Below are 26,034 nucleotides of genomic sequence, written 5' to 3'. Positions count from 1 at the left end.
GTCTTTGTATCTATTCCATCTGCAAGCTGCAATTGAAGAAATACAATGCCTAATTAGAACACAAATTACATTTTACTTTAATGTATATCATAAATATATATAATATATATATATATATATATATATATATATATTACAAGAAAAAAGAAAACAATATTGGGCAAGTCCAAGGCTGTATTCTTTAAGGAACCCAAACAGTCCCAGGTGGTGATAAATCAATAGGCACTCACGATCACAGTTCAGTAATCGGCAGCTTCCTGTGTTCTCTTGGACGAGTGAATAACGGATATTCTAAGATAAAAGGAAGCGCTCCATAGTGCGTGCATCAATTAGAAAAGTCTCTTTATTCCATAAAACCACTCACGTGAAACAAATATTGAGTCACGTACCAATCTCTGCGGTTTAAGACAACCACGGCATTAACGTACACCTCAGACACACCGGTCTAGCGTCGGACAAAGGGGACGTGGACTAGCGTCGGACAAAGGTGACGGTGCAGCCGCTCCAGCCAGACCAGTGTGTCTGAGGTATACACTGTTAATGTCGCGGTTGTCTTAAACCGCAGAGATTGATACGTGACCCAATATTTGTTTTATGCGAGTGGTTTTATGGAATAAAGAGACTTTTCTTATTGATGCACGCACTATGGAGCGCTTCCTTTTTGTATAATGATACATGATTGGTAAACATTACATCTAAAAAGGAGAATAAAAGGAATGGGGGTTTTTGTTTATGGTTAATGTTGAAAATGATAAAAGCTTGGGACTGTACATAGGTCCTAAAGACACAGCCCTTTCTTGGTTCTCGTCCTATCTATATAATGGCTATTTCAGTGTTCATTTTTCTGATTCCACCTCCTCTTCGCTACCTCTGTCAGTTGGAGTACCTCAGGGCTCAGACTTTGGTCCTCTGCTTTCCTCAATCTATACAACATCTGTATATATAGGTTCTGTATCTATATACTGTATATTGTATCTATATACTGTATACTGTATCTATATACTGTATATTGTTTAATGTATCATACATCTCTACGCTTATCTCCAAACATCTCCCATCGCGACTTATTTACTCCAATTTACAATTACAGGACTTTCTTTGGGCTGCACCCACTTTGTGGAATGCTCTCCCACACACAATAAGAGTCTCCTCTAGTCTCCAAACCTTCAAGAGTTTGCTGAAAACTCACATAAACTTCATAAACTTTTCCTACCCAATTACATCTCCACTGTAAAGTCCAAACATATCCTCATTTATTTTCTCTCTCACCTTTCCATCCTACTGACCCCTGGCCAACACTGCTGGCTCACCAATTTTTTATGGCCCACTAAGCACCTTTGCAATCTGGTGGACCATTGTGCAATAGATAACACCTATCCTTGTGTATTAATGCCTATTTCCCTATAGATTATAAACTTGCAGACAGTGGCTTCCTACCTCTATGACTGTCTGTAACCATCCCGTTTGTTTTATCACTGTTTTCAATTGTAAAGCGCAACTGAATTTTTGGTGCTATATAAGAATCTGTTAAGTATATAAAGAAATATATAAAAAGGAGAGTTGCCAAGTTATTATAAATAATAAGAATATCTGTTTGGTTGCTATCTGCAACATCTCACTTCTAAAAACTCACACTTTAGTAAATTTACCCATTAGGCTGCCTGACACACAGTATTCACGGATGTAAGAAAATAAATTTAGCGCAAATAAACCTTTTAAGTAAATAATGTTTCTAGTAAATATTTTTTCCATCTCTTACCACTTTTCCATCCACTGGGTCATAGAACCTCTCCAGTAACTGAACAGAGGTACTTTTCCCACACCCGCTGCTGCCCACCAGGGCCAGAGTTTGTCCTTTGGAGACTTTAACACTTAGCCCCTGAAGAACCTGGACTTTAGCTCTTGTTGGGTACACAAATTTGATATTTTTGAGCTCAAGATTTCCTTCAAATGAACTCTGCAACATAAGAAATGTTTCTTGATCAGTAATAAAAAAGGCACCGAATAAGATATATCACACATTAGGCCATATTGCTAAACGTTCACTGTTCTTTCTTTATCTAACTTTGTGCATTTAGGTGTACAGTACAATCTGAACTTGACCAAGGCAACCAGGAAATATTGCTTAACTAGATATAGGGAGGGATGTACCAAGCAGTGGCGGTACATCATGCCGCCCATCGTCGCAATGCTCATCGCATATGTACTGACACAAAGGGCAGCTCGCTTGATAAAAGCTGCCCTTTGCTGTGCCCAGACTAGAGATGCAGCAAAGCTTTAGTACATTTAAAAATGCAATAAAAACACAGAAAACACAGATTTTTTACTGCATTTTTTATTGAGTACATCCTGCCTATACTGTCTAGTGATGGGGTCTGTAGGTGATCCTATGAGTTGTATTCACTCATTTTCAATCCAATTATGTGTATAAGGAGTGCTATTACTGTGTGGCATTATGTGTACAATGCACGCTATTACTGTGTGGAATTATGTGTATTGGGGCACTATTACTGTGTGGTGTAACGTGTATAAAGAGCACTACTGTGTGTGTTTGGGGGGGATGTGAATAAGGAGCAAAACAGTGTTGAGTACTGTGAATAATGAGCAATATGTTGAGGGGTAATGTGAAAAAGTGGCAATACGATGCAGTGTAATGTGAATAACAGAAACTACTGTGTGACATAACTTGAATTAGGGACACTAGTGTTTGATTTAAATAAGGTTGCAATACTGTGTTGCATAATTTTAATTGGGCATACTACTGTGTGGCCATGCCCCTTATTTGAGCAATGTGCCTACAGCATGCACTGTACCTATTTGAAATATAGGGAGTGGGGACACCAATAATTTACTAGCAAAGACACCAAAATGAGAATTGCTGTGCGTGATGGATCTTTGCTGATGGGTATTGTGCTAGGAGAAGGATGCTGGGGAAGAGGCAGAACCAGCACTGGTGCCTAGGGTATCACATTTGTTAGGGCCAGCTTTGATTGCTGATAAATATATATGCATAGGTGTAGGCGTTAGGGAATGCTTGCTTACAACTTATAAATCCATATAGTGGTTCATGTCATTTTAATACAATATTTAACTGTGTGCAGCTTTTCACCTCCACTCACACTCACACTCTGACTGACACTCACATGGCAGAGTGTGACAGTGGATTGGTCATTTAAATTAGATTAGAACACAATTTAAATAATGCAATGAGATTAATTTAAGGCCATTTGGAAATGTAAACAACAGACGTGTAACATGTAACTTGTCTTACCAGTTTTTCTCCATCCTCATTGTAACTGTCTATTGCTGGCTTCCTGTCCAGAAGCTTCATAATACGTTGTGCTGATACTGTGGCCTTTCCAAAGTCAGGCGCAAGAGACGTGGACTGTCCAACATTCATAGCGGCAAAAATTATTGCAGAGAAAACACTATAGGAAAACATAAAATAATGATTGCAGATCAGGTATAAAATGATAGTTCCTAATTAGTTTTGCCACTATAAAGCATGCATCTAAATCAGGGGTGGGGAACCTTAGGCCTGGGGGCCGTATGCGGCCCCCATAGCTGGTCTGAGTGGCCCGCCCACCTGCCTGGCAGCTTTGCCGGGAGTCAAGTACAGGGGAATGCTCGCAAGAGGTCGGTAGTTCTCGCGAGATTCCTCTTAATCAACAGCAGCCGGAGACTGTCAGTCCTATTCAGTGGCAGCAACTGGTGCGTGGGACGGCTGCAGCAGGACAATTTGTAAGATACATTTTTACATATGACCCCCAAAAGGATTTTTTTGTACCTTATGGAATGGGTCATGTTGGAGAGTATGATGTCATGTTTACAATGTCACATCAGAAATGTTGACATTTTCAGAATGCTGATGGTTAGGGTTTGACTACTGTGGGGGTAGGTAAGTTATTGGTATATGCTTTGGAGGTAGGTAAGCTAAATGGTGGGGGGGATTATTTGAGTGGTAATAATTAGGATGAGACAAAGTGGGGTAAATACTAAATGCCACTGCTGTCACATTGCCACCAGAATTGCTCCAGACGTAACCAGAGGCACTGGTGTTGCCATAGCCACCAGGAGAAGGAAAGACACCACTAGACCAACAGGCATACAGTAGTTTGTATATAGTGAATATATTATGTTGATATATCATCAGCGTTGTCATGGTGAGAATCGACATTGTCACTATCAACATGTTGCGTATCGACAGTTTGACCATGCTGGCATTGTAGCCCTGATGACCGTTGACATGATAACTTTCAACAAATCTCACCACCCCCATATGTAATGACTGGTATTTTTTAAAATGGTGGTGAAATCTAAGAGCCAGAAGGGAAATGTAATACGTACTATTAAAGATGAACTGTACAATAAATGGCTCTAGGAACCGGTAACAATCGGCAACCTGACTCATGTCCCGTGACATCTTATGCCGTAGACTGATTATATATTAATAATACTATATGTCCTACAAAGATAGTGCAATCATTTCTACTCACTCCAGCTAGTCCTAAATTATATCTCCTACATTGCTGAGCCATCTGCAGTCAAGTGCCGCCAACAGCTGTACACAAGGAAAAATGACTAAGTTCTCATTGTTTCAGAAGTTCAGTACTCACATGAACACGTTCTCGAATTCTGTGTAGCAGTTTGCAATCAGCCAGGCTCCAAACCGAAATACAGCTGCGTTCACAAAGAAGTTCATTGACTGGGAAATTGCATAAGTAATGCCATAGATCGGAGCTTTAGCCAAAGAGTCCCTATTGTAGAGCAACAACCAAAAATTCTGTCAGAAGTCAGTCATGCAGTTTTGAGGTTTCTTAAAAGCGTATTTTATCATTTACGCATCTACATATTACAATACATATGTTTTAGATAAGAAAGTCTTCCAATATAGTACATACTATTTTAATATTGTATAATGAATGCAGAACTACGGTAGTTACAAAACAGAACTTTTTTTTTTTTTAAAGCGGCAATCATGTACTAGGTAGAACCAACCTGGTTTTGTCTTGTAAATGATCACTGCCTTAAAAAAGATGCCAGACTCGCACAACATCCTGCACCTCCGTAACTCGAGTCTATTACATATAGTTTTGTACATACCTGGGGACACAATGAAAAGACTCAGAGATTTGATTGGCAGAGCAACACAAGAGCCACATACAAGACGGGAGCATGGTGAACAATGTACCGTTCCCTATTGGCACCATGGCAAACACCTATGGTCATTGTAGCAGCTAGCATTTAAAGTGATGCACCAATAGACAGTGGAGGCAGACATTTTGTCAGCCTATCCAGTAGCAACTAGTGACATCACTGAGGAACTGTGCTATAGTGGCAGTTATCAAGGCGAAGCAAGAAGCAATACCTAGTGTTGATGCTCTATATCTTACTTCCCGGGCTGGCTCTACTGCACATGTGCAAGATCTCGCAACCGTCCGAGATCTCCCATGTGTAGCCCACAGGCACAGCGGCTAATACACATACCGTCATCTAACACCTGCTGTTGTGTGAAAATATATATATAATAACCAGCAACTTGTCATTTTCTAATACATCTGGATGACTTTCCGCCACCATACAGGGATGGTAAAATTGTTAGATGTGTGCAGATGTCATAGAGAAAAGTGATTCTCTCAATTTAATCTGCTTTCATGCATACTGGGGCTACTTGTTAAAGTCAAATAGCGTTGGTTATTGCACATTTGACACTTGCCACACTAGCACAGGCAGGTACAGTAGGGCTTTCTGAGTCTCCAGAAAACCCTGACAGACCATTTTTTTATGAATGTAAAAAGAGCCGCTTCACCGGCCAGTGATTAAAACCCTGTGACCCAGCATTTGGCTCCACCTCCTTTAATAGGTCTGCAGGTACTCTTTATTGCGATTCAAGCTCATATGTATATCAGTAACTCTGTGTTCATGGCAGCATCACAATCATTTTGTACATATAATGCATTTGACAAATGTATTGTAAGGTGAAAGCATAATAAAAAAAAAAAAAAAAAAAGGTCTGCAGGTTGTGCAATGTGCACGTCTCCTCATTGTGTGTCTGGTTTATAAATGTGTGGGTATACAGTATATGCAACGATAATGGCAGCACTCGTGGGACTTCATAAACAAAGCTTACTCGACAATTGAGTCCAATCCTGTGCACAACGCTTCTTAAAAAAGGTTGAATAAACGAAGTCGTTGAGCACAGGATTGGACACAGTTGTCGAGTGAGCTTTGTCTAGAAAGAGCCAGGAGTACCGCCAGTATTGCTGGATATTTCTGTTGGGATTGTATTTGGATACCCCAGGAAGGAAACAGGGCACAGTCATACTGTATATATTATATTATTATATCTAAAACCAATGGTGGTTTTGGCATGCCTTTGTTCCCAATAATTACTGTCTCTGGTGCCCTCCTAGGTGAGAGAAATATTCCACCACTTTTACACTTATACCAATAACAAGGCTGCACTCAAGAGGCTTACTAATAAACTTTTAGCAATGCACCCTAACCGAGCACTAAAAGTTCATTAGTAAGCCTCTTGAGTGCCGCCTCATTATTGGAAGTATGTATAAATATATATATATATATATATATATATAGATAGATAGATAGATAGATAGATAGATAGATAGATAGATAGAGAGAGAGAGAGAGAGAGACAGGGAGATCCGGCACTCCAATAGTAGTAATTGCCCCGGTGCCTTCCGAAGGAAAGAGATACAGCGTAGGAGATGGTGCTGGCGGCACTCGATGGGGACTTGGTACGAATGAAGAAAAGAGCTGACACCACAAACAGCTTAGGTGCATACTAGTTTCGGATTTAATAATCCTTCGTCAGAGTACTCTGACGAAGGATTATTAAATCCGAAACTAGTAAGCACCTAAGCTGTGTGTGTGGTGTCAGCTCTTTTCTTCATTCGTACCAAGTCCCCATCGAGTGCCGCCAGCACCATCTCCTACGCTATATATATATATATATATATATATACAAAAACGGGGCGGCACTCCAATGGATACAATAAACCAAAAAACTTTAGTTTTTAATGGTGCAGGTGATGGCAACGTTTCGGGGCAGCGCCCCTTTCTCAAGCCGGAAAAAACAACAAGATCTTGTTCCGGCTTGAGAAAGGGGCGCTGCCCCGAAACGTTGCCATCACCTGCACCATTAAAAACTAAAGTTTTTTGGTTTATTGTATCCATTGGAGTGCCGCCCCGTTTTTGTATATACTATTGGGCAGGAGTCATCCTACACCAGAGGAAGGCACCCTAATAATCATCTATCAGCAACACGGAGTGCCGGACACCAGAGATTGAGATATATATATATATATATATATATATATATATATATATATATATATATATATATATATATATATATCGTCCATCTAGAAGGAAGGCACTCCACACAAATAATAGAAGAAAAAAAACTGTATTTCAAAAGGGAATCAGGCGCCACATATGCTTCAATTACTCCAGGTGAGGTATTATAAATCCTCCCAAACTAGTCCTTTTTCTATATAGGGTGTCAGCTACCCTCTAAGTAATAAGCCCCAGTAAAATGACTCAAGTTAAAAATGTGTAAAAGATGGCAGAATAAGGGTTCAGCGACTAATATGCCAGACACTAAAATCTTTTTTATATAAGAAAACAAACCATTCTATTTATGGCAATAGGGACAATAAAAAGCAGTTTACAAAAGCAGAAAAAAACTGAAACATTGGGGTCTAAGAGCAAAGTGGCACAATAATAATATATTAAACACTGGGTGAGATTTAATAGGATGAGATATTCAGAAAATGGGAGATTTTGTAAGAAACCTCCAGTTTTTTTTAAACCGGCAATCATTTACACTGCAAAACCAGTTTGATTTTGCAGTGTAAATGATTGCCGCTTTAAAAAAACTGGATATTTCTCACCAAATCTCTCACTTTCTGTATCTCTCATCCTATTAAATCTCACCCAATATATATAAATATTTAGGAACTACCCCAGCTGAAACATAAACCGAGCTGTTCAAACTGTGATGTTCTTGACGTTGTGATGTGTATAATACCTGACATGATTATTTTTTTCTATTTACCATATATATACTCGAGTATAAGCCTACTTTTTCAGAACATTATTTATGCTGAAAAAGCCCCCCTCGGCTTATACTCAAGTGAGGGTCCCGCTTGAGTCAATAAGTTTTCCCAGTTTTCTGTTGTAAAATTAGGTGCCTCGGCTTATATTCAGGTCGACTTATACTCGAGTATATACGGTATATCGCTGGACCCTGTGTGATCCCCTTTCCCCCCAATGTTTTTGTTTCCCTACTTCTTTTTTTCTGTACCCTAGTTCTATGATAATTTCCAATAAAAAATTATTGATGTTAAAAAAAAAATATAGGAATAATTATATATACAGTAGTAGTGGATAAAAAGCAGCTTTTCTTTTTCAGGAGGAGGTTTAGAGGCAGCACCCTATGCATTTTGTCATTAGACTTCTTCATGGGACCCTTTGAAGAAGGGGACTGATGGAAGAAACGCATAGGTCTATCACCACTGACCTCCCATACAAAAATACAAGCTTTTATATATATTATTTGATTCTCTCTATTGTTTTTATAATATTGTATTGTCAACCAATCGTATGTTAGTTAAACATCATTTTTTTTAAATACAATCATCTCGCTCACCAGTTTCTATTTATTATTATTATTTTATTATAATAATTTTATTACAATTATTATTATCTATATATATGTCATAACTACAGATGGAGTGTCTCTCATTAGAGCGGGTCCTGGCTATTCTATCGCCAATCACCAGGGGCCTTATTCTAGTTTACTCTTTCTGACAAAATCCTTCTTAGATGGACAAAACCATGTGCACTGCAGGGGGGAAGATGCAATATGTGCAGAGAGAATTAGATTTGGGTGAGTTATTTTGTTTCTGTGCAGGGAAAATACTGACTGCTTTATTTTTACACTGCAGTGTAGATCTCACTTTGAAGTAAAACCCCACCCAAATCTTATTCTCTCTGCACAAGTAACATCTGCCCCACCTGCAGTGCACATGGTTTTGTCCATCTAAGAAGGATTTTGTCAGAAAGAGTGAACTAGAATAAGGCCCCAGGACCTGCCATCAGACGAAGGGGCCGCATGCGCACGAGATGCTCATGTGCCCCATTCAGTCTGGGGCCCACCGCCGACTTCCCACCACTCCCCTGTCAGTGCCCGCAGCCACACGCACCACCCTAACTCTGCCCGTCTCCCTGAAGTGGAGACAGGAAGGGATTCCGCTCCCCACAGCAGAGAGGCAGTGAGACACTTGCATGTCCCTGTCAGATGGAGTGCCTCTCCGCCAGCTCTAGCCAGCGGAGATAATTTGGCGAGAGCTGGCGCTGAACAAAAGGTGCTCCATCTGTATATATATTTGTTATAATCAGTTAACTATACCATAGGTCGCTGTATACGTCACTTACCATCACTTACTGTATTACTTAGAAGTTAGCTGACGCTAATACGTTTTGAGAGTATCTTAAATAACTGCATGAATTTAGGGAACGGACTGTTCATCATAAGTGGCGCTGCACTCTCTCCTTATATACACACACACACACACACACACACACACACACCTGGCATCTCACACCTGGCATTGTCATACTTCTATTCAGTGGTGATTTTCTAATACATTTTTAAAATGGAGATTACTCTATGACTGTTATAATATAAATGTAATCTATCTATCTATGTAGGTCTATATATATGTATACTAGTTTAATGGACCCAGCATATACTGGATCACCTCAGTATTTACCCACGGGCTTAGCTCCACCCCTCTCTGGAAACCCCCTCTTGCATATTCTGCATTGCCCCTGTACCACCTATTCTTACATCATCCCCTATAAGCCACAAATTGAAAGTACATAAGAGGCATTCTCGTAGGTATTGATTTAGCTAACAAAATTATGGTTAAACCCTTTGAGTGCCAAGTGAATTTGTCAAAATAGGTGAGAAAATTGTCAAGCAAACAATTTTATTCATCATCATTTTTTTTACACATTATTTATTTGAATTTATATAACAAATGTGAGCAACGCTGGCATTTTTAGCGGATATTACGGTACTTAATGTAGTAGACGGGCACCCACTAAGCAATTTGTTTAGTGGGCTATTATGCGTAGGAAAATCGCATCGCATCGGCCATTTTAAGGGCCGTGCGATGCAATGCGCTGCGATTTTCCTATGTAATTTATTCGCTGCTCTCTTAGCCCTCGGGGATCGTATCGCATCGCACCTCCTGCAACATCGCATGCGATCGCATGCGATTTTATAGTGCGTACGATGCCATTACATTAGCTATACAATAATATCATTGTATGACATTGTATGACATACAATGATGTTTTAGGCACCCCCCCCCCACTATCCACGCCACCCCGAAGCGTGGCGAGCGGCGGCGGAATGTGTCCTCTGACCTTTTCATACCCCTACTATCCACATTGGCGCGGACTTGATTCTATATAGTCTGGCAAGCCACCGAGCCCGAAGCCTGGTGTGCGCAGCGGGCCCCGCGAGGGGACGCGGAATACATGTAAAGTAATCTGCGTCCGCTCGCCACTCTTCGGGCTCAGTGGCTCGCTGCGCTCGCCCATGCGATGTGATGCAAATTTCCTAAGTTACTGTAAGTATTCAAATTGGGCGCCCGTCTACTACATAAGGGTTAAAAATAGGGTTAACAATATACAGTACAGGTGATATGTACAGTACTACGGTTAACCGATTGTACCAATTCTAACCTAGTTTAGACATAATAAGACATTTAATACAGCGGCATCTGCCGCTGTAATTATAAAATTAACTGTATAACATAAAAAACTCTATGACGTACTTGTAAGGGCCTGATAAACTTTCATTATATCTGTTGTAAAATGCCTCTTCTCTTGTCAGTGATACCACTGTTCTTATGTTTTCAACAGCTTCAGTTGAGATCTGCAGGAAAAAAAACAAAAATAGGTTTAACAGCATATTAGCATAGTGCTTTAAAGCAGTTACAAAATATACTGTAACAAAATAGTAGCTGCAAGCTAAATCATCAAGTATAAGTATTTTGGTCGAGTATTAACACTAATGTGAATTGCAAATCACGTTACGGACATAGATTTTAATTAAAACAAACTGAAATAAAAAATAGCCATAGATATAAAACTACCAATTTCATTACTCTATAACAAGCAATAACATAAATATAAATATAAATATATATATATATATATATAGAACGTATGGTGTGTCCGGCACTCCTTGCTTGATGATGGTTAGGGCCCGGGTGCCTTCCCCTGTGGCTATGCTGCCACCAATACAACCTCCAAGAAAGCAGGCATCACTCCGGGGCTTGGTGAATTAAATGGTGAAGTTTATTTTCCTTCTAAACGGTCTATGCCGTTTCGGGCAAGAAAAGTAAAAAATGGACTTACATATAGGGGACCCGCCGTGTACACGGTGGGTCCCCTATATGTAAGTCCATTTTTTACTTTTCACTTTGTTGTTGCACTTGTTATTTCTTCTGGTCCTGACAAAGGGCGATTGCCCGAAACGGCGTAGACCGTTTAGAAGGAAAATAAACTTCACCATTTAATTCACCAAGCCCCGGAGTGATGCCTGCTTTCTTGGAGGTTATATATATATATATATATATATATATATATATATATATTATCCAGATATTTGAAATTGTTATTTGGATGAACAATGCCCACTAAGCATGCTTGTTGGCAGTGGTGCACGCAGGGGGGTTCTGTTTGTTGGAAACTGCCTTCAATGCTATGGGAAACGGCAGCATTGAATAGGCAGGGGGCACTATTTCCCCCCACAGTCCCTACCACACAGACATTCATAGTAGGGTTTATTTTGTCCCTTAAGTTGCCCATAGACGGTCCGTTCTGTACTATGAGATGCGCGCTCTCGCGCATCTCATCGTACGGTACAAAAAGTATGTGCTGCACATACTTTTTGTACTAGCTGGTTATCACATCGCATCGCATTGCATGCACACTGCATGCACAAGGCATGCAATGCGATGCAATATGTACTATATAAGTCCCAAACGGATCTGTTAAACGGACCGTGTATGGGCAGCTTGATTCAGATTTGATTGCAGTACAAATTTGTTCTCAAATTGAGCAAAACCATGTGCCCTGCAGGTGGGGCAGATGTAACATGTATAGAGAGAGTTAGATTTGTTTGTGTTATTTTGTTTCTGTGTAGGGTAAATACTGGCTGCATTATCTTTACACTACAATTAAGATTTCAGCTTCAACACACCCCACCCAAATTTAACTCTCTCTGGTTTTGCCCATTTTGAGAAAAAATTTGTACTGCGATTAGATCTGAATAAGGGCATTTTTCTAAGTTAAATTTAACTTAACAGTATGTTTGGGGGTTGTGTTATGAAATTGGAGTACCTGAAAGAAGCCTTCGCAATCAAAAGAAGAACATGCAAACTCCACACTGATAAGGCTTTGGTCAGATTTAGGTTTATCATGAACAGCTGTCTGGTGCTGTGAGGCAGCAATGCTAACCATGGTGCCACTGTTCTATTTTAGGACTGTTGCTGTGTACACACGGGGGTGATAGGGGCTGAAATCGCTGGAAATATGGTCGCAGGCGACCATATTGCCAGCGATGGGAGTGTGCCCCGGCGATTAATACCCGGGTGCGTGCTCCCGTTTTCAGCCCCGTTCTAATCGCTGGTCTCAGGAGCTTGCTCCAGCAACCAGCTGATTACCTCTGCGGCACCTTTCATCAGCAACCATCTCTGGTCGCTGATGAAAAGGAGAAACTGAGCAATATATTGCTCAGCCATATATTGCTAGCAATATATGGCTGAGCAATATATCTCCCCCGTGTGTACGGGGCTTATTATACCTTGCAATTTGAAATGATTTATCCTCCTTCCTTAGAAGTAAATATAATTGACAGCATCATGAGCCATATAAAGTCTTTTTGCTCCCATTTTGACAAATAAGCTGACTTACCCTTCCAGCTTCCTCTAACGCTTTCTGATCCTTTGATGCATGGCCAGACATGGATTTCATTCTAATGAAATTTGCACCAATCAGAAATGGTACGCATGCCAAAATAAGCAGTGTTAGCTGCCAACCATACACAAACGCAATTATGATTGCTGTCAGCAGAGTGCACACCGTCATAGTGATCAAACCGATACGACTGCCAGTAGCCTGGAGATAGAAAAAAGAAGTGAAATTAGTATTAATAATAAAATGCCAGCCCCACTTGAAGGCACCATTGTAAAATTAGCAATTACTTTAAATTGCAATGTCCCCAAACAGAATAATTTTTTTTCTGTTTTATTAATTTTTTTAAAAAGGAGATCATTGAAAGAAAAAGTTTGTTAAATATGAATTATTTTTGGGATGTACAGATGCAGTTTTCTTTTTTTTTTCCTTGTTTTTTTTTTTATTTTGTTTTCAAAAACAGATCTATTATGACAGATTATATGCTCAGTACCTGCTACCATATTTCTAAGAATGTCCATCACACATCACAAGTCACTGAGTTTAAGTAAAGCCTTGTTTTCAGGCATGTTAGGCATAACACATGGTCAGGCAGTGTTTGTGCGATGCCAGTGAAGTACAGTAGGATTTACTCATTTATACGAATGCAAGTTTCCGAGGGGCTAATGCAAGGATCAACATGTCTTTAAGCTGGAAGCTGCTCCATCCACAGCTGAAACCATCATTATTGATATCAGCACTTTCACCAGCGCCATGCTAGGTAGATGAGATACATCTGAAATAGGCTCCCCTATTCTGTATATATAAAATAGCATGGAACTCTACCTGCAGTCCCACAAGACAAAACATTTCAGTCCTATCACATGATCATGGCTCAGTTCCCACCCCAAAACGCTCAATTCACAAAAAGGGTCAGATCTACTAAGCGTCAACAAGTGATAAAATGGGTGAATTTATATGAACAAAATGCATAAAATCACTTTTGTACATGCAATGTATGATAAAACTTTCTATTCAGAATCATAGGTAAGATCCACTTTAATGTAAGGGCTCAATTCAGTTTTGTTCGCTGGGCTGCAAATCTGCAGCCTGAGCGATCATCAGAGGACCGTGAATGAGCCCTCAAGTCGCTCACTGTTTGATTGACAGCAGGTGGCCGTTTGGGGGAGTGCCACCAGCACTTTCTGGGTGTACCCCAGAAAACACAGGCATTCCCGGCTGTCGGGAGGGAGGGCCGCTGATGTCATTAGCAGTCTCTTCTCCTGAGCCAGGACTCACTCGGCACTGCGTGCAGGGTGAAAAGATCATTCAGTCGCAAATTATATTTCACCTGTGTGCATGGCTGCAAACGTGCTTGGCGGGGCGGCGTTTACCTGCGAATACTTGCAGCCCAGCGAGCAGGTCGGAATGGGGCACTAACAGTAAATTGACAAACTGATGGATTACAGAGTGTCATTTATACATACCCCTTTTACTTGTGATGCATCTGTAGCAAGTCTGGTCAGTAAAACACCAACTGCATTTGCATGATCATCAAAGAATCCAATTTCCTGTAACAAAAAAAGGAGAAATGTTTATATACCCTGTACTTGTCTTATACTGTATTGAACTGTTTCCACATCACAAGTAGCTTCTGCTCATTTAAATGATATGCCGTATGCATATATTCTGGGAGTAATTGCAACTTTTTCTGTATATAAAATTTTATTCTACAGTGTTTTCCTGCCAAACCCTGTAACATAATTTGGTATGCAGATACAGCCACAATTACACACAGAATATTGGCACACCGCTGGAAAAGTGCAAAAATTACATGTATAGTTCATGAGCTACTTTGAGAGATTTTTTTTGTATGATTTTAAAGTTAGAAATAATGGTACTTGTTTCCTAGCACGGCCACAACGATCATAATCGCGGTCATCGGGGGTAAAATCGGGGCCATCGCGGGCATCGCATGCGCAAAAAAATCGGGTGCGATGGGCCAGACGCGATGCCCGCGATTTCCCCATAGAGAACAATGTTAAATGCCTCAATTTACCCGCGATGACCACGATTTCCCATAGGAAACAATGTGAAATGGCTCAATTTACCAAAATTATCATAGGAACAATGGTAAATGGGCCAAAAACACCCCTGAACATTGAAATGTCCCCCCAAAAGTAGTTTACGCCACCACGTGATCAACGTGAACCCGAAGCGTGGCGAGCACAGCGAGCCCGCGAGGGGCGGCGGTACGCGTCCTCCGACCTTTTCATACCCCTACTATCAACTAGGGCGTGGAGTGAGAATAGAATAGTGTGGCGAGCGCAGCGAGCCACCGAGCCCGAAGCGTGGCGAGCGCAGCGCGCCCCGCGAGGGGACGCGGATACCTGTGAAGCCCGCGAAGGGACTCGTTTACCTGTGAAGGTATACGCGTCCCCTCGCGGGGCTCGCTGCGCTCGCCACGCTTCGGGCTCGGTGGCTCGCTGCGCTCGCCACACTAATCTATTCTCACTCCACGCCCTAGTGGATAGTGGGGGTATGAAAAGGTCGGAGGACGCGTACCGCCGCCCCTCGCGGACTCGCTGCGCTCGCCACGCTTCGGGTTCGCGTTCATCGCGGGGTGGCGTGAACTACTTTTGGGGGGACATTTCACTGGTCAGGGGGGTTTTTTGGGCTTTCTGGCCCATTTACCATTCTTCACTGTTTTCAATGCATTTCAATGGAAAAATCGGGGGCATCGCGTCGGTCGCGTCGCAGGCCACTAAAATTACCCCCGATGGCCAAGATTTGTGGCCGTGCTAGGAAACAAGTACCGAAATAATTTATACATTAAGTGTTTGTTGTAAATGTGCAATAATTTTTAACTTGTATTTGAATTTCAACATTGACAAATAAAACTTGCCCAAAAAAACACCTTTAGTTATGTCTGACTTTATAGAACTATTTTGTGTCTGATGTTCTAACTCATCAAGTCAAATAGGTTGAACTCGATGGACTAACATCATTTTTCAACCTTAATTACTATGGGGGTTATTCTAGTCCATTTTTTCTGACAAAATCCTTCTTAGATGGACAAAAGCATGTGCACTGCGGGTGGGGCAGATGTAACTTGTGCAGAGAGAATTAGATTTGGGTGGGGTTTTTCTTCAAAGTGAGATCTATATTGAAGTGTAAAATCATGCAGTCAGTATTTTCCCTGCACAGAAACAAAATAACTCACTCAAATCTAATTCTCTCTGCACATGTTACATCTGCCCCCCTGCAGTGCACATGGTTTTGTCCATCTAAGAAGGATTTTGTCAGAAAGAATGAACTAGAATAAACCCCTATGTTACTATGTTACCATTTTATTATTTATTAACAGTTATTTATGTGCACACATATCCCGCAGCGCTTTACAGATAATATTTGAACATTAATATCAGTCCCTGCCCCAGTGGAGCTACAATCTATATTCCCACATATACATAAACACACATTCACTCGGGTTCATTTTGTTGGGAGCCAATTAACTACCATTTTTGGAATGTGGCAGGAAAACTAGAGCACCCAGGGGAAACCCACCCAAGCACGAGGAGAATATACAACCTCTGCACAGTTAGGGCCATGGTGGGAATTGAACTCATGACCTCAGTGCTCTGAGGCAGTAATGCTAACCATTATACCATCTGTGCTGCCATTGGCCAAGTTGTATGTTTAACATGGCCAAAATATCTGAATCCAACCGCCCGCTCCTATTCGGAGCCAAAAACATCCAACTTTTGATGAACTAAGCGCAACGGAATATGCTGTGCTATTTAAGAAACTGTTAATAAATATCTAAATAAATGAAATAAATAAACTCAAATTCCAACTTCCCATACCACCTGTAAAGTCCCACTTTAAGCATTGTTGCTGATTGAAAGCTAAAACTGGCTGGTTTCAGCTGCCTGTAGACTCTTTGCAACCCAGACCTCCTCACAGAGCATATTGGGGTTCCTGGAACTAACGTCATCTGAAAATGACATCGGTTCCCACTTCCCACAATAAAACTCAGAAAGATCTCCATTTTTGGAGCTAAATAAAGTAATTCTTCATGATTAAACTGAGTACAAGTGGAATAGTACTATAAATAGAAATCTATTATTTTCCCAAAGCCTAAAGCTAGACTTCCATATGCCCCAGTTCCCCCAGGATTAATCCGATTTCCCCCTCTGGAAACATCTAGTGGTTGATACAGAGATGGGAGCAAAGCAAAAATGAGAAAAAAATACCGAAGTACTTCAGCAAACCATGTTGCAATGCAACGGTTGCGAACATTTATTTATTTGCATCCAGCTGACAAATTACTGGACATTCCCATCTCAAATCTAAATCTCTCTGCACATGGTTTTGCCAATGTGTAATCATACTTTTTTTTTTCCTTTACTTCCATCTCCATGCAGTCTACTGAAACACATTGAACCCGATTAGCAGGGATGGGCAGCTACTGTAAGTGTTTTATTGAAAATGGCAGCCAAAAGTTGTGAGGGTAAATTTATATTTAAATGGAGAACGAGTTCATCAAAATATGCTCCCATTATTTTCCCAGTGGGCTATCTCAGCATCTAGATGTGCAAATTAAACATGTATATTCAATCTAATAAACAATCTGCCGTACCTGGCGGAGGAGTGCCTTAAATGACAAAGACCTTAGTCTCATGGTTAAGTTTTCTCCAGAAATTCCAAAAGCAAAGCCCTGAAAGAAAAAAGAAAATGCATTTTTTATGCTGTGGATATCTCTTTATTCGTCTCTAAATTCCTCCTTGTACAAATCAATACAGGACTCTGGAGAACTGCACAGGTGTGGCTTTACTAACTGTAGCCATGCTACACAATGGGCGGTATTCAATGAGGCTGATTCGCCAGGTTTTTATTGCGATTTTGTGCTGTAAGGCGAATTTCTGACTAAAACGGTGAATCACCCTATTCAATGACCAGATGGCGAATACATTTCAAGGTTTTTTTCGCCATGATTCACCGAGTAGCAATCGCTATCTTTTTATGGTGAAGTGGAATGTGAACTTTTAAAATAAAGTGTTTTGTTTTTTACAATTGGTGTTAAAAAATCTGGAATTTTATTCTGAGGAGGGGCATGCTATTTTTATTCATGTGCTGACTCGTTGAATACCGGAGCCGGCGAGGCTCCGGAACGCAGGGACCAGTGGCGAATGTGCAGCGAATCCTAAACAGGATTCGCTGCACGTCGCCGGTATTCACATTGAATACCGCCCAATGACTGCAGAGGCACTTCTTGTGTAACACTTTCTTTATCACAAAGGGATACCAACAATGCTACGACTGACATCTACATACAGCATTCTTCTTCATATAATATACGGTATTTGTATACATTTTCATAAAGTTTAATAACAAATAAAAAAACATACATACCATGACAATGTATACTATTAGACTGATCACTCCCAGCACAAGAAACATAAGGGAAAGCAAGATTGTCCTTTGACTTTTTTCATCTGGATCTTGGATGCTAAATGACTAAAATGATATAATATTAATAATAATAGGTTTAAAAAAGATGTCTTAGAGCAACATAAAACATAATACAAATGAACAAGGATGTTGCATGTACAGTATTTAAAATCTTACCCCAATTATTTTCCCAAATACGACTGCAAAAGTTGGGTATATGCCTCCAGATATGGCTGCAGCAATGACACCAATGACTATATAGCCCATTTCCGGTTTGTTGAGCCCTAGTATCCTACGCAGAGAGAATTTGGGTAGTTCCTCTTCCACAACCTGTATGGAAAAAAATTATAAAATTAATATTATTTATTTAAGAAAATATTAAAGAAAAAAAAAATTCAATTGGTTTTATCAAGCCAAACAGCCCCCACCAACGTGCCAGGTGCCCTATGGCTCTGCTCATGCCAAGTATATTTTTCATGTTATTTGCAATATGCCAAATCTGTATACAAAGTGCTATGATGCAGCTGACCTTTTTTCAGACCTAGTAATTTGTGCTTCACATTACATAGAATAGAATAAAAAAGAATCAACTTTATTGGCCACGTGTGCTTGCGCACACTAGGAATTTTCTGCCTTCTCCCCGTCAACCTCCCTCCATCCACGGGGTGCCCTTTCACCGGGGGACGAGGATGGAAGCTCCGGTGGACAGGAGCTCGCATGCTTGTGACCATCCCCGTCCCCACCGGAAGTGTAAGTACATTGTGACTAAGATTCATTTTTGAGTTATAAAAGATGCCCAGCGCTAGCAGAGTTAACCTGGACTTACTCACACTGCATGGTATATTGAGACTAGTATGAGGACACATCCATAACATAACTAGCAACAAAACTAGACCTTTTTAAAATATAGTAATATGTGCTTGATTATGCAGTTTACCGGGTTTGCATTGGTGGTAGACTTTTTGGACTTGGATTTCCTTATTGTAGATCTTCTACTTTTCCTCTTGCTGGAATGTCTGTGCAAGTTATCTCTGCTTATAATGTCTAACCCATAATCAGCAATTTTTGTTTTATCTTCAGTGTCTTTATCGTCATATTCAAATAGTTCTCCTTCTTCCTCGTCTTCTGTTTCCTTGTCATCATCTTCTGTGTCCTCTTCATGTTTTTCATAATTCTGTGTTTAAAAAAATACATTGAAAAAAGTGGTCCAGATTGGGGTAGGCTTTCTTTTTGTGGCTTGTACTAGAATTCAAAATTACTGCCACAAATTTTGTAGCCTTATTTAATTATATCTGCATATTTGCCATATTAAATAAATGTATGTGTGTTTACTTAGCCTACAATAAGTAAACAGCACTATCGCTATCACAAGGGTTGGTTACCACTAAAGCAGGATGATATCGAGTGGGGTCCCATTGCAACCAACCAGCACCAGGTTACACCAGGTTGGTATGGCCATGTTAAAATATGGAGACCCGCGATGTGGCATTATTCAAGTCAAAATATGGACCCAGATCTAGTGCAAATAATTCACTAAGAATATCAGGACAGTAAAAAAGAGAAGACAAAAATATGTGCCCCTCAGTCAGAGCTGAAATAAGGCTTGTGGAAACTCCCTTCAATAAAACGGGCACCCTGTAACCACTTGGGGGGAAATTTACTAAGATGGGAATAAGATTTCACATGTGATGTTGCTATGGGCAACCAATCATAATCTACTTCTTATTTATTTAGCACCCTCTAGAAGATAGTAGACAGCATCTGATTGGTTGGGCATAGCAACATCACATGTGAAGTAGAATACACATCTTAGTAAATTTCCCCCTATATATTTACAAGTGTGGTCAGGTTATATGTATAAATACTGAGCTGTAGACACAGGGGCTGGTCTCTAGTAACTCCCTCCATGTTACTGTTTTAGAACACTGAGTCATACTTTTTAGTAAATTCAAAAACTTTTCATTAAGAAAATTGCAAACATTTTATTCTTATAGCACTGTTTATTTTTTTATTTTTTTGCATATATATATATATATATATATATATATATATATATATATATAGTTCATAAATTAGTGACAAAAAAACTAGCATATATTACATTTAAATTTACAGTACACCACAAAAAAATTTAATAAAAAAACAATACCTGCAGCATTACAAGAGAATAGTACACCCCTCTCTTTTCCATCAGATCTGCATGTGATCCTTGTTCCACCAAAACGCCATTGTGAAACCCAGCAATGACATCAGCTGTACGGATGGTGGATAGCCGATGAGCTATCACAATTGTGGTGCGGCCAGCTCTAGCCTTATGGAGATCGAGAACAAGTATAAATATCACATTTCTTATACAGCACACAAACACTAAATACTGTATATAGGAAAAAAAAACATTGTAAGGGATTAACTCAATGGAAGTATGAAAATTTGTGGCCTGTTTGTACCTTATCGAGAGCATTCTGCACAATACGCTCACTCTGTGTATCCAGAGCTGATGTGGCCTCATCCAGCAGCAGGATTTTGGGATTACGAACAAGAGCCCGAGAAATAGCTATTCTTTGCTTCTGGCCTCCACTGAGCTGGGCTCCTCTTTCCCCCACCATTGTGTCTAACCCCTGGAAAGAAACATAAAACATATCAACATAATTCTCTTGCAGAATGTATCTGGATACAGAAAATACAGCTGTAGGTTATGGACAAATCATTTCAATGGTATAGCGTGGTGAGTAACCTGTGGCTCTGCTGCTGAGCGGGATGTGGTCGGCAGATCGACAATAAAGAGGTCAACACTCAATAGGTTGACCACTATTGGTCAGCAGACCTTAAGTCGACACATGAAAAAGGTGGACATGTGCAAAAGGTCTCCATGGAAAAGGTCGCCATGAAAAAGGTTGACTTTTTGGTCAAATCACTTTGGTGAAATTACTTTTTCACCCAAAAAAATCCAAAAAGTTTTTTTTTTTCCATTCACTTATACAATGGCTATGTTGACTTAAATTGACATAGAAACAAAAAAATCAGAAAAATTCATGTCAACCTTTTTCATGTGAACACTTTTTCATGTCGACCTTCCGACCCTGTCTACCCAAGACATGTTGACCTTTGTACTGTGTTGACCTATGGCCTGTCGACCAATAGTGGTCGAACTAATGACTATCGGCCTTATTAATGTCGACTTGACCCTATGACCCATACCCCTGCTGAGCAATATAAAATAGTTTAATATAATAATTTACTAAGTGTTGGATAGCCCAGGCAGAATCAGGGGTCTCTAAAACCTAAACTTCTTGTTGGCTAGATACTTAAGATATTAAGCCTTTGAGTGTCAAGTGAATTTGACTATATACAGTAGGTGTAAATATTGCCATGCAAACATTTGTATTCATCATAATGACCTGTAATATTACCTTATATAGGAAACAGAATGTTTTTATACACAACATTTTGTATTTGAATTTATATAACAAATGTGAGCGACGCCGGCATTTTTAGTGGATATTTTGCACATCTCTCACCGAGATGTTGGCACTCAATGGGTTAAAATTAAATTGTATCATTTCTGACCTCTGCCAAACAGTGATACATTAAGACAAATTAAGATCTGTTCCTAAATATATCTATGCAGTTCATATACGGTAAGCAATGTTATCTTACATCTGGAAGCTTAGATATAAAGTCATAGGCATTGGCTTCTTTGGTCGCTTGTTCTATCTCAGCGTCAGTAACATCCTCTCTTCCGTAGCGAATATTTTCTCTGATTGTCGTTCCAAACAAAATAGGCTCCTGACTGACAACTCCTATATTTTCTCGTAACCACTGCACATTGAGGGTCCGTATGTCATGTCCATCAACTGTCACCTAAGATCAGAAAGAACATGTTACACACCAAGTTCCATTGATAAAACAAAAATCTAGAATAAATATTAATGCTGGGCTTGCTCACAAACACTTACTTCCCCTAATGCAGGATCGTAGAATCTCTGCAGCAGCTGAATGGTGGTGCTTTTTCCACAACCACTGGACCCAACGAGGGCAACGGTCTGTCCAGCTTTAACTTGGAGGTTAAGACCCTTTAGAATCTACATTATAACACAAAACAAGCAGTCTTACAATATATCATATACCTGTACACGTTTTTGGTAAACGTTTGATTTGCATTGGAGTGATGCACTATATAAGTATGGTCATTATTTTGAAAGCAGATGAAGAATAAGCAGCTTCTCTAATTTCAGTTTGTGTTAATATTTCAATTGTTCTATTTTACAATGTGACATTTTTACGGGAGCAACATAAATTTGTGACATTCACAATCAACATCCTTCATGTATTTCAGGTTATTAGGGAAAAGTAATGTGGATGATTTAAGAACGGGCCATAGAAACAGGTAATAATCATATGATAAACTCACATTCATTGTACGGAATCTGGACTTTGGGTTGACTTGCATTATGTCAACAGTCAATAGGCCGATTCACTATTGATTGGTCCACATCCATTAGATGGACATGGACGCAAAAGGTAGACATGGTAATGGTTGATACATGAAAAGGTCAACATGAGTTTTTCACACTTAACCATCCACGTGGAGTATGATGGGGAACGCTAAAGTGTGCCGAACGCAGTAGTAGCAGAGTGAGGCATCTGGCACGATGCTTGATGAGCGCATTGAGGATACTGTATATGGTACACTAAATGGTGGTCCACATGCTGAAATCTACTACCTAACCCCCTAACACAAAAAACCTTAAAAACTCATGGTTGTCCATTTCTGTGTTGACCTCTTGCTTATGTCAACCCTTTTACCATGCTGACCTTGTGCATGTGGACCTTTTGGGGTCGACCTTATTACTGTCGGCCCAATGATCCGCGCCCCACTGTATTTACAGATGGAGCGTTCTTTATTCTTGCAGGGGCTGGCGGTCAGATCGCAGCTGCCAGCCCCCTTACTAAGGAGCTCCGCGCCGGTCCCCACCGCCCGATCCCACATCCCCGCCCCCCCCCCAGCCCTGCCTGTCTCCGCTTCATGTTCGCGTCCCCCGACGCCCGTAAACTGGGACACGCATGCGTGTGGGGTGCTTGCGCGTCTCGGTCAGATGGAGCGCTATCTCGCCAGCGGGGGGCAATCTGGCGAGCCACGTGCTGGCTGAGAGGTGCTCCATCTGTACTTTCTATATAAAGTACATGCAAATAAGTGAATGTAGCCTGCACCATTTGTACACAGTTTGTTAAGAATGATCCATTTTTACTCAAGGTCAGTCTTGCATTAAGTTCAGTATGAATTTCTGCACATGATCAAATGTCCAGCACGAAAAAAGCTAAAAGAGATGCCCATATTTTGTATTTGGGGCTTACTGTATATAGAACCAGACTGTCAATGTCAAAACAGATCTAGATATATTCATGGTTAGACTTTTAAATGATTAATACTCACTTGTATATCAGGTCTACTAGGGTAGGAGAAATGAATATTCTTAAACGCAATATGTCCAATCAATTTATCTAGCTTGTGTCCTTCTTTAGAACTGCTGTCTATTGGTCGACCCTGAAAACAAAAATATGAAATAAAACACCAAGAACCAATAACAACACTTCAATAAATAAATATTGCCAAAAAGGTTAGCATTTTTGTCAAACCACTAAAAAATGTTTGCACAACATAAAGGTAGGAAGGAACACCGACAGGATGTATGAGCACCTTGTCTGCCGGAGCAGGGAGTGAAAACTCCCCCCTCAGGCGATCCCCCCTTTGAGCACATAGCGCACCCTGTGGGTCACGGCTCATAGCATACAGAGACTAGACCAGTAAGGATGCATCTGTATACAGCCTTTACAAAAGTGTGCGAATCACTTTACCTGATTGATTATTTTGTAGACTTCATAGGCAGCCCCACGTGCATTGGCAATACTCTCTACGTTAGGAGCTGCTTGACCAAGGGAAAAAGTACCGATGAGCACCGAAAAAAATACCTGTTAATGATGAAAAAAAATATGATCATGGACTATGTAAATATAACGCAATTTATATCCTCCGTAGGTTCTTAAGAGCATCCTGCATGCAGGGCTGACCGAGGACATCTTTAGTGGAGTGTAGCATTGCCCCCGCCCCTTCCCCCGCCTACCACGCCAGTGCTCATCGCGCCTGGCATCAGAAAGTGTGTATTCAATTGCCGATGCCGCCCCCTCTGCAGGAACCTGTCACGCACCTTATTGATTACACATTATCTAATGTGTCTGCTGCATAAATTGTCTGCTGCATTTTTCAGCTCAAGACAGCGCTGAAGTTAATAATGTGCAAATAATCTTATTATAATTAAAGCCTATGGATTTTGATTTCACATATTTTCTGTGATTATCCCTTTAAAAACCATGATGATCTTTCACAAGTAGTATATTGTCATGGTTACTTATAATAACTGTGGTGTGATCCATATGAATTTACCACTAACAGAACTTTACTAACTACAGAATACTGGCTCGGCATCAAGTTTAGGTATGAGCTTTAACATCGATGTGATTGGTGCATTTTGTTCATTGGTTTAACTAAAAAATGTTTTCGTTATTTCAGTAATAAAAAAGTATATAGAACATTTCACAAATATGTGATGATAATGCAGTACTATTTAATAGACAATTGTTTTGTCGCCAATGATACTTGGATATATTTAGGGTATTTCGGAGTTGACAAATTAAAAAATTAAATTAGTTTTATTTCAGATTGGCTCTAGTTCTTAACATAATAAATGACTCTAATCAATAAGGAACTTGGCCATAATGAATCATAAAAACAGAGAATTTGATGGCAGATAAGAATCATTGGGCCCATCTAGCCTGCCTCCTTTTTTTATCCTTAGGTATAATCAACCCTTTTTGATCTTTAGTAATGCATGTATATGGGAATCTATCAGTAGATTCTAGAAAGTAAGATCCAAGCCTATTCTAGGTGTTTACTTTGCATCCATTCAAGAATATTCCTCCTTCATATATCATTCATGTATCTAAAAAAATTCCAGCCAATTTACCGAAACCAATGTATACTGTATATGTGATTAGCACTTCTGATCAGTTTATCTATCAGTATTAGATTCCAAGTGTACTTGTCCAAGTCACTAATACTTCTTATACTCAAGCACTGGTACATGATAAATAATATGCAGATAAAAATTTTAATCATAAGCAAAACTTTTTAGAACTTTTCACCACAATGTAATAAAAACATATAAATGTCATATGTTTGGAATCAATAATAGCAAAAATTGTTCACTTTAAGTCTGATTATTAAACCTTTAAAATGAAGAAAAAAGTGTCACTTACGATCAGAACATTCCCAATGGTGTAATTTTTTGGTTCAGTCACTGTTAGTTGTGTTCCATACCAGAAAGCTAAGGCGTACGCTCCAAATATAAGGAACTGAGTGAGACCCATTGAAACGTTTGTTGTTATTGTCTTTTTTATGCCCACTTTTTTTGCATCTCGCAAATTCTCCCTGTACCTGCCAGGGAAACATATATACATAAATGTAAAATGACCTAAAGAACAAAAAAAAAAGGCAAATCTGACGAGTTAAGCATCAAAAAAAGA

The 26,034-nt window shown here is 40.0% G+C and overlaps 1 protein-coding gene across 3 annotated transcripts in view; it reads right to left on the bottom strand.

Moving 5' to 3' along the window:
- The window catches only part of LOC146009022 (ATP-dependent translocase ABCB1-like), an 85,611-nt gene that overhangs the window by 14,456 nt on the left and 45,121 nt on the right, over nucleotides 1-26,034 (bottom strand). For all 3 annotated transcript variants that reach the window (XM_083148993.1, XM_083148991.1, XM_083148992.1), the window contains exons 10-27: nucleotides 25,768-25,945; nucleotides 24,310-24,423; nucleotides 23,888-23,998; nucleotides 22,410-22,535; nucleotides 22,111-22,314; nucleotides 20,901-21,071; nucleotides 20,603-20,764; nucleotides 19,391-19,627; nucleotides 18,631-18,783; nucleotides 18,415-18,519; nucleotides 17,642-17,719; nucleotides 14,487-14,570; nucleotides 13,021-13,224; nucleotides 10,875-10,975; nucleotides 4,617-4,757; nucleotides 3,272-3,428; nucleotides 1,760-1,957; nucleotides 1-26 (exon numbers count right to left, since the gene is read on the bottom strand). The exon at nucleotides 1-26 is cut by the window's left edge and continues 181 nt beyond it. In XM_083148993.1, coding sequence (XP_083005119.1) covers nucleotides 1-26; nucleotides 1,760-1,957; nucleotides 3,272-3,428; nucleotides 4,617-4,757; nucleotides 10,875-10,975; nucleotides 13,021-13,224; nucleotides 14,487-14,570; nucleotides 17,642-17,719; nucleotides 18,415-18,519; nucleotides 18,631-18,783; nucleotides 19,391-19,627; nucleotides 20,603-20,764; nucleotides 20,901-21,071; nucleotides 22,111-22,314; nucleotides 22,410-22,535; nucleotides 23,888-23,998; nucleotides 24,310-24,423; nucleotides 25,768-25,945 — 2,550 coding nt within the window. The remainder of the gene's footprint in view (nucleotides 27-1,759; nucleotides 1,958-3,271; nucleotides 3,429-4,616; nucleotides 4,758-10,874; nucleotides 10,976-13,020; nucleotides 13,225-14,486; nucleotides 14,571-17,641; nucleotides 17,720-18,414; nucleotides 18,520-18,630; nucleotides 18,784-19,390; nucleotides 19,628-20,602; nucleotides 20,765-20,900; nucleotides 21,072-22,110; nucleotides 22,315-22,409; nucleotides 22,536-23,887; nucleotides 23,999-24,309; nucleotides 24,424-25,767; nucleotides 25,946-26,034) is intronic.

Source organism: Crinia signifera, chromosome 6 (genome assembly GCF_055691185.1).
Source record: "Crinia signifera chromosome 6, ASM5569118v1, whole genome shotgun sequence".
Lineage (NCBI taxonomy): Eukaryota > Metazoa > Chordata > Amphibia > Anura > Myobatrachidae > Crinia > Crinia signifera.
The sequence above is the reverse complement of the archived record's forward strand: the minus strand, read 5'-3'. Positions and strand labels throughout refer to the sequence as shown.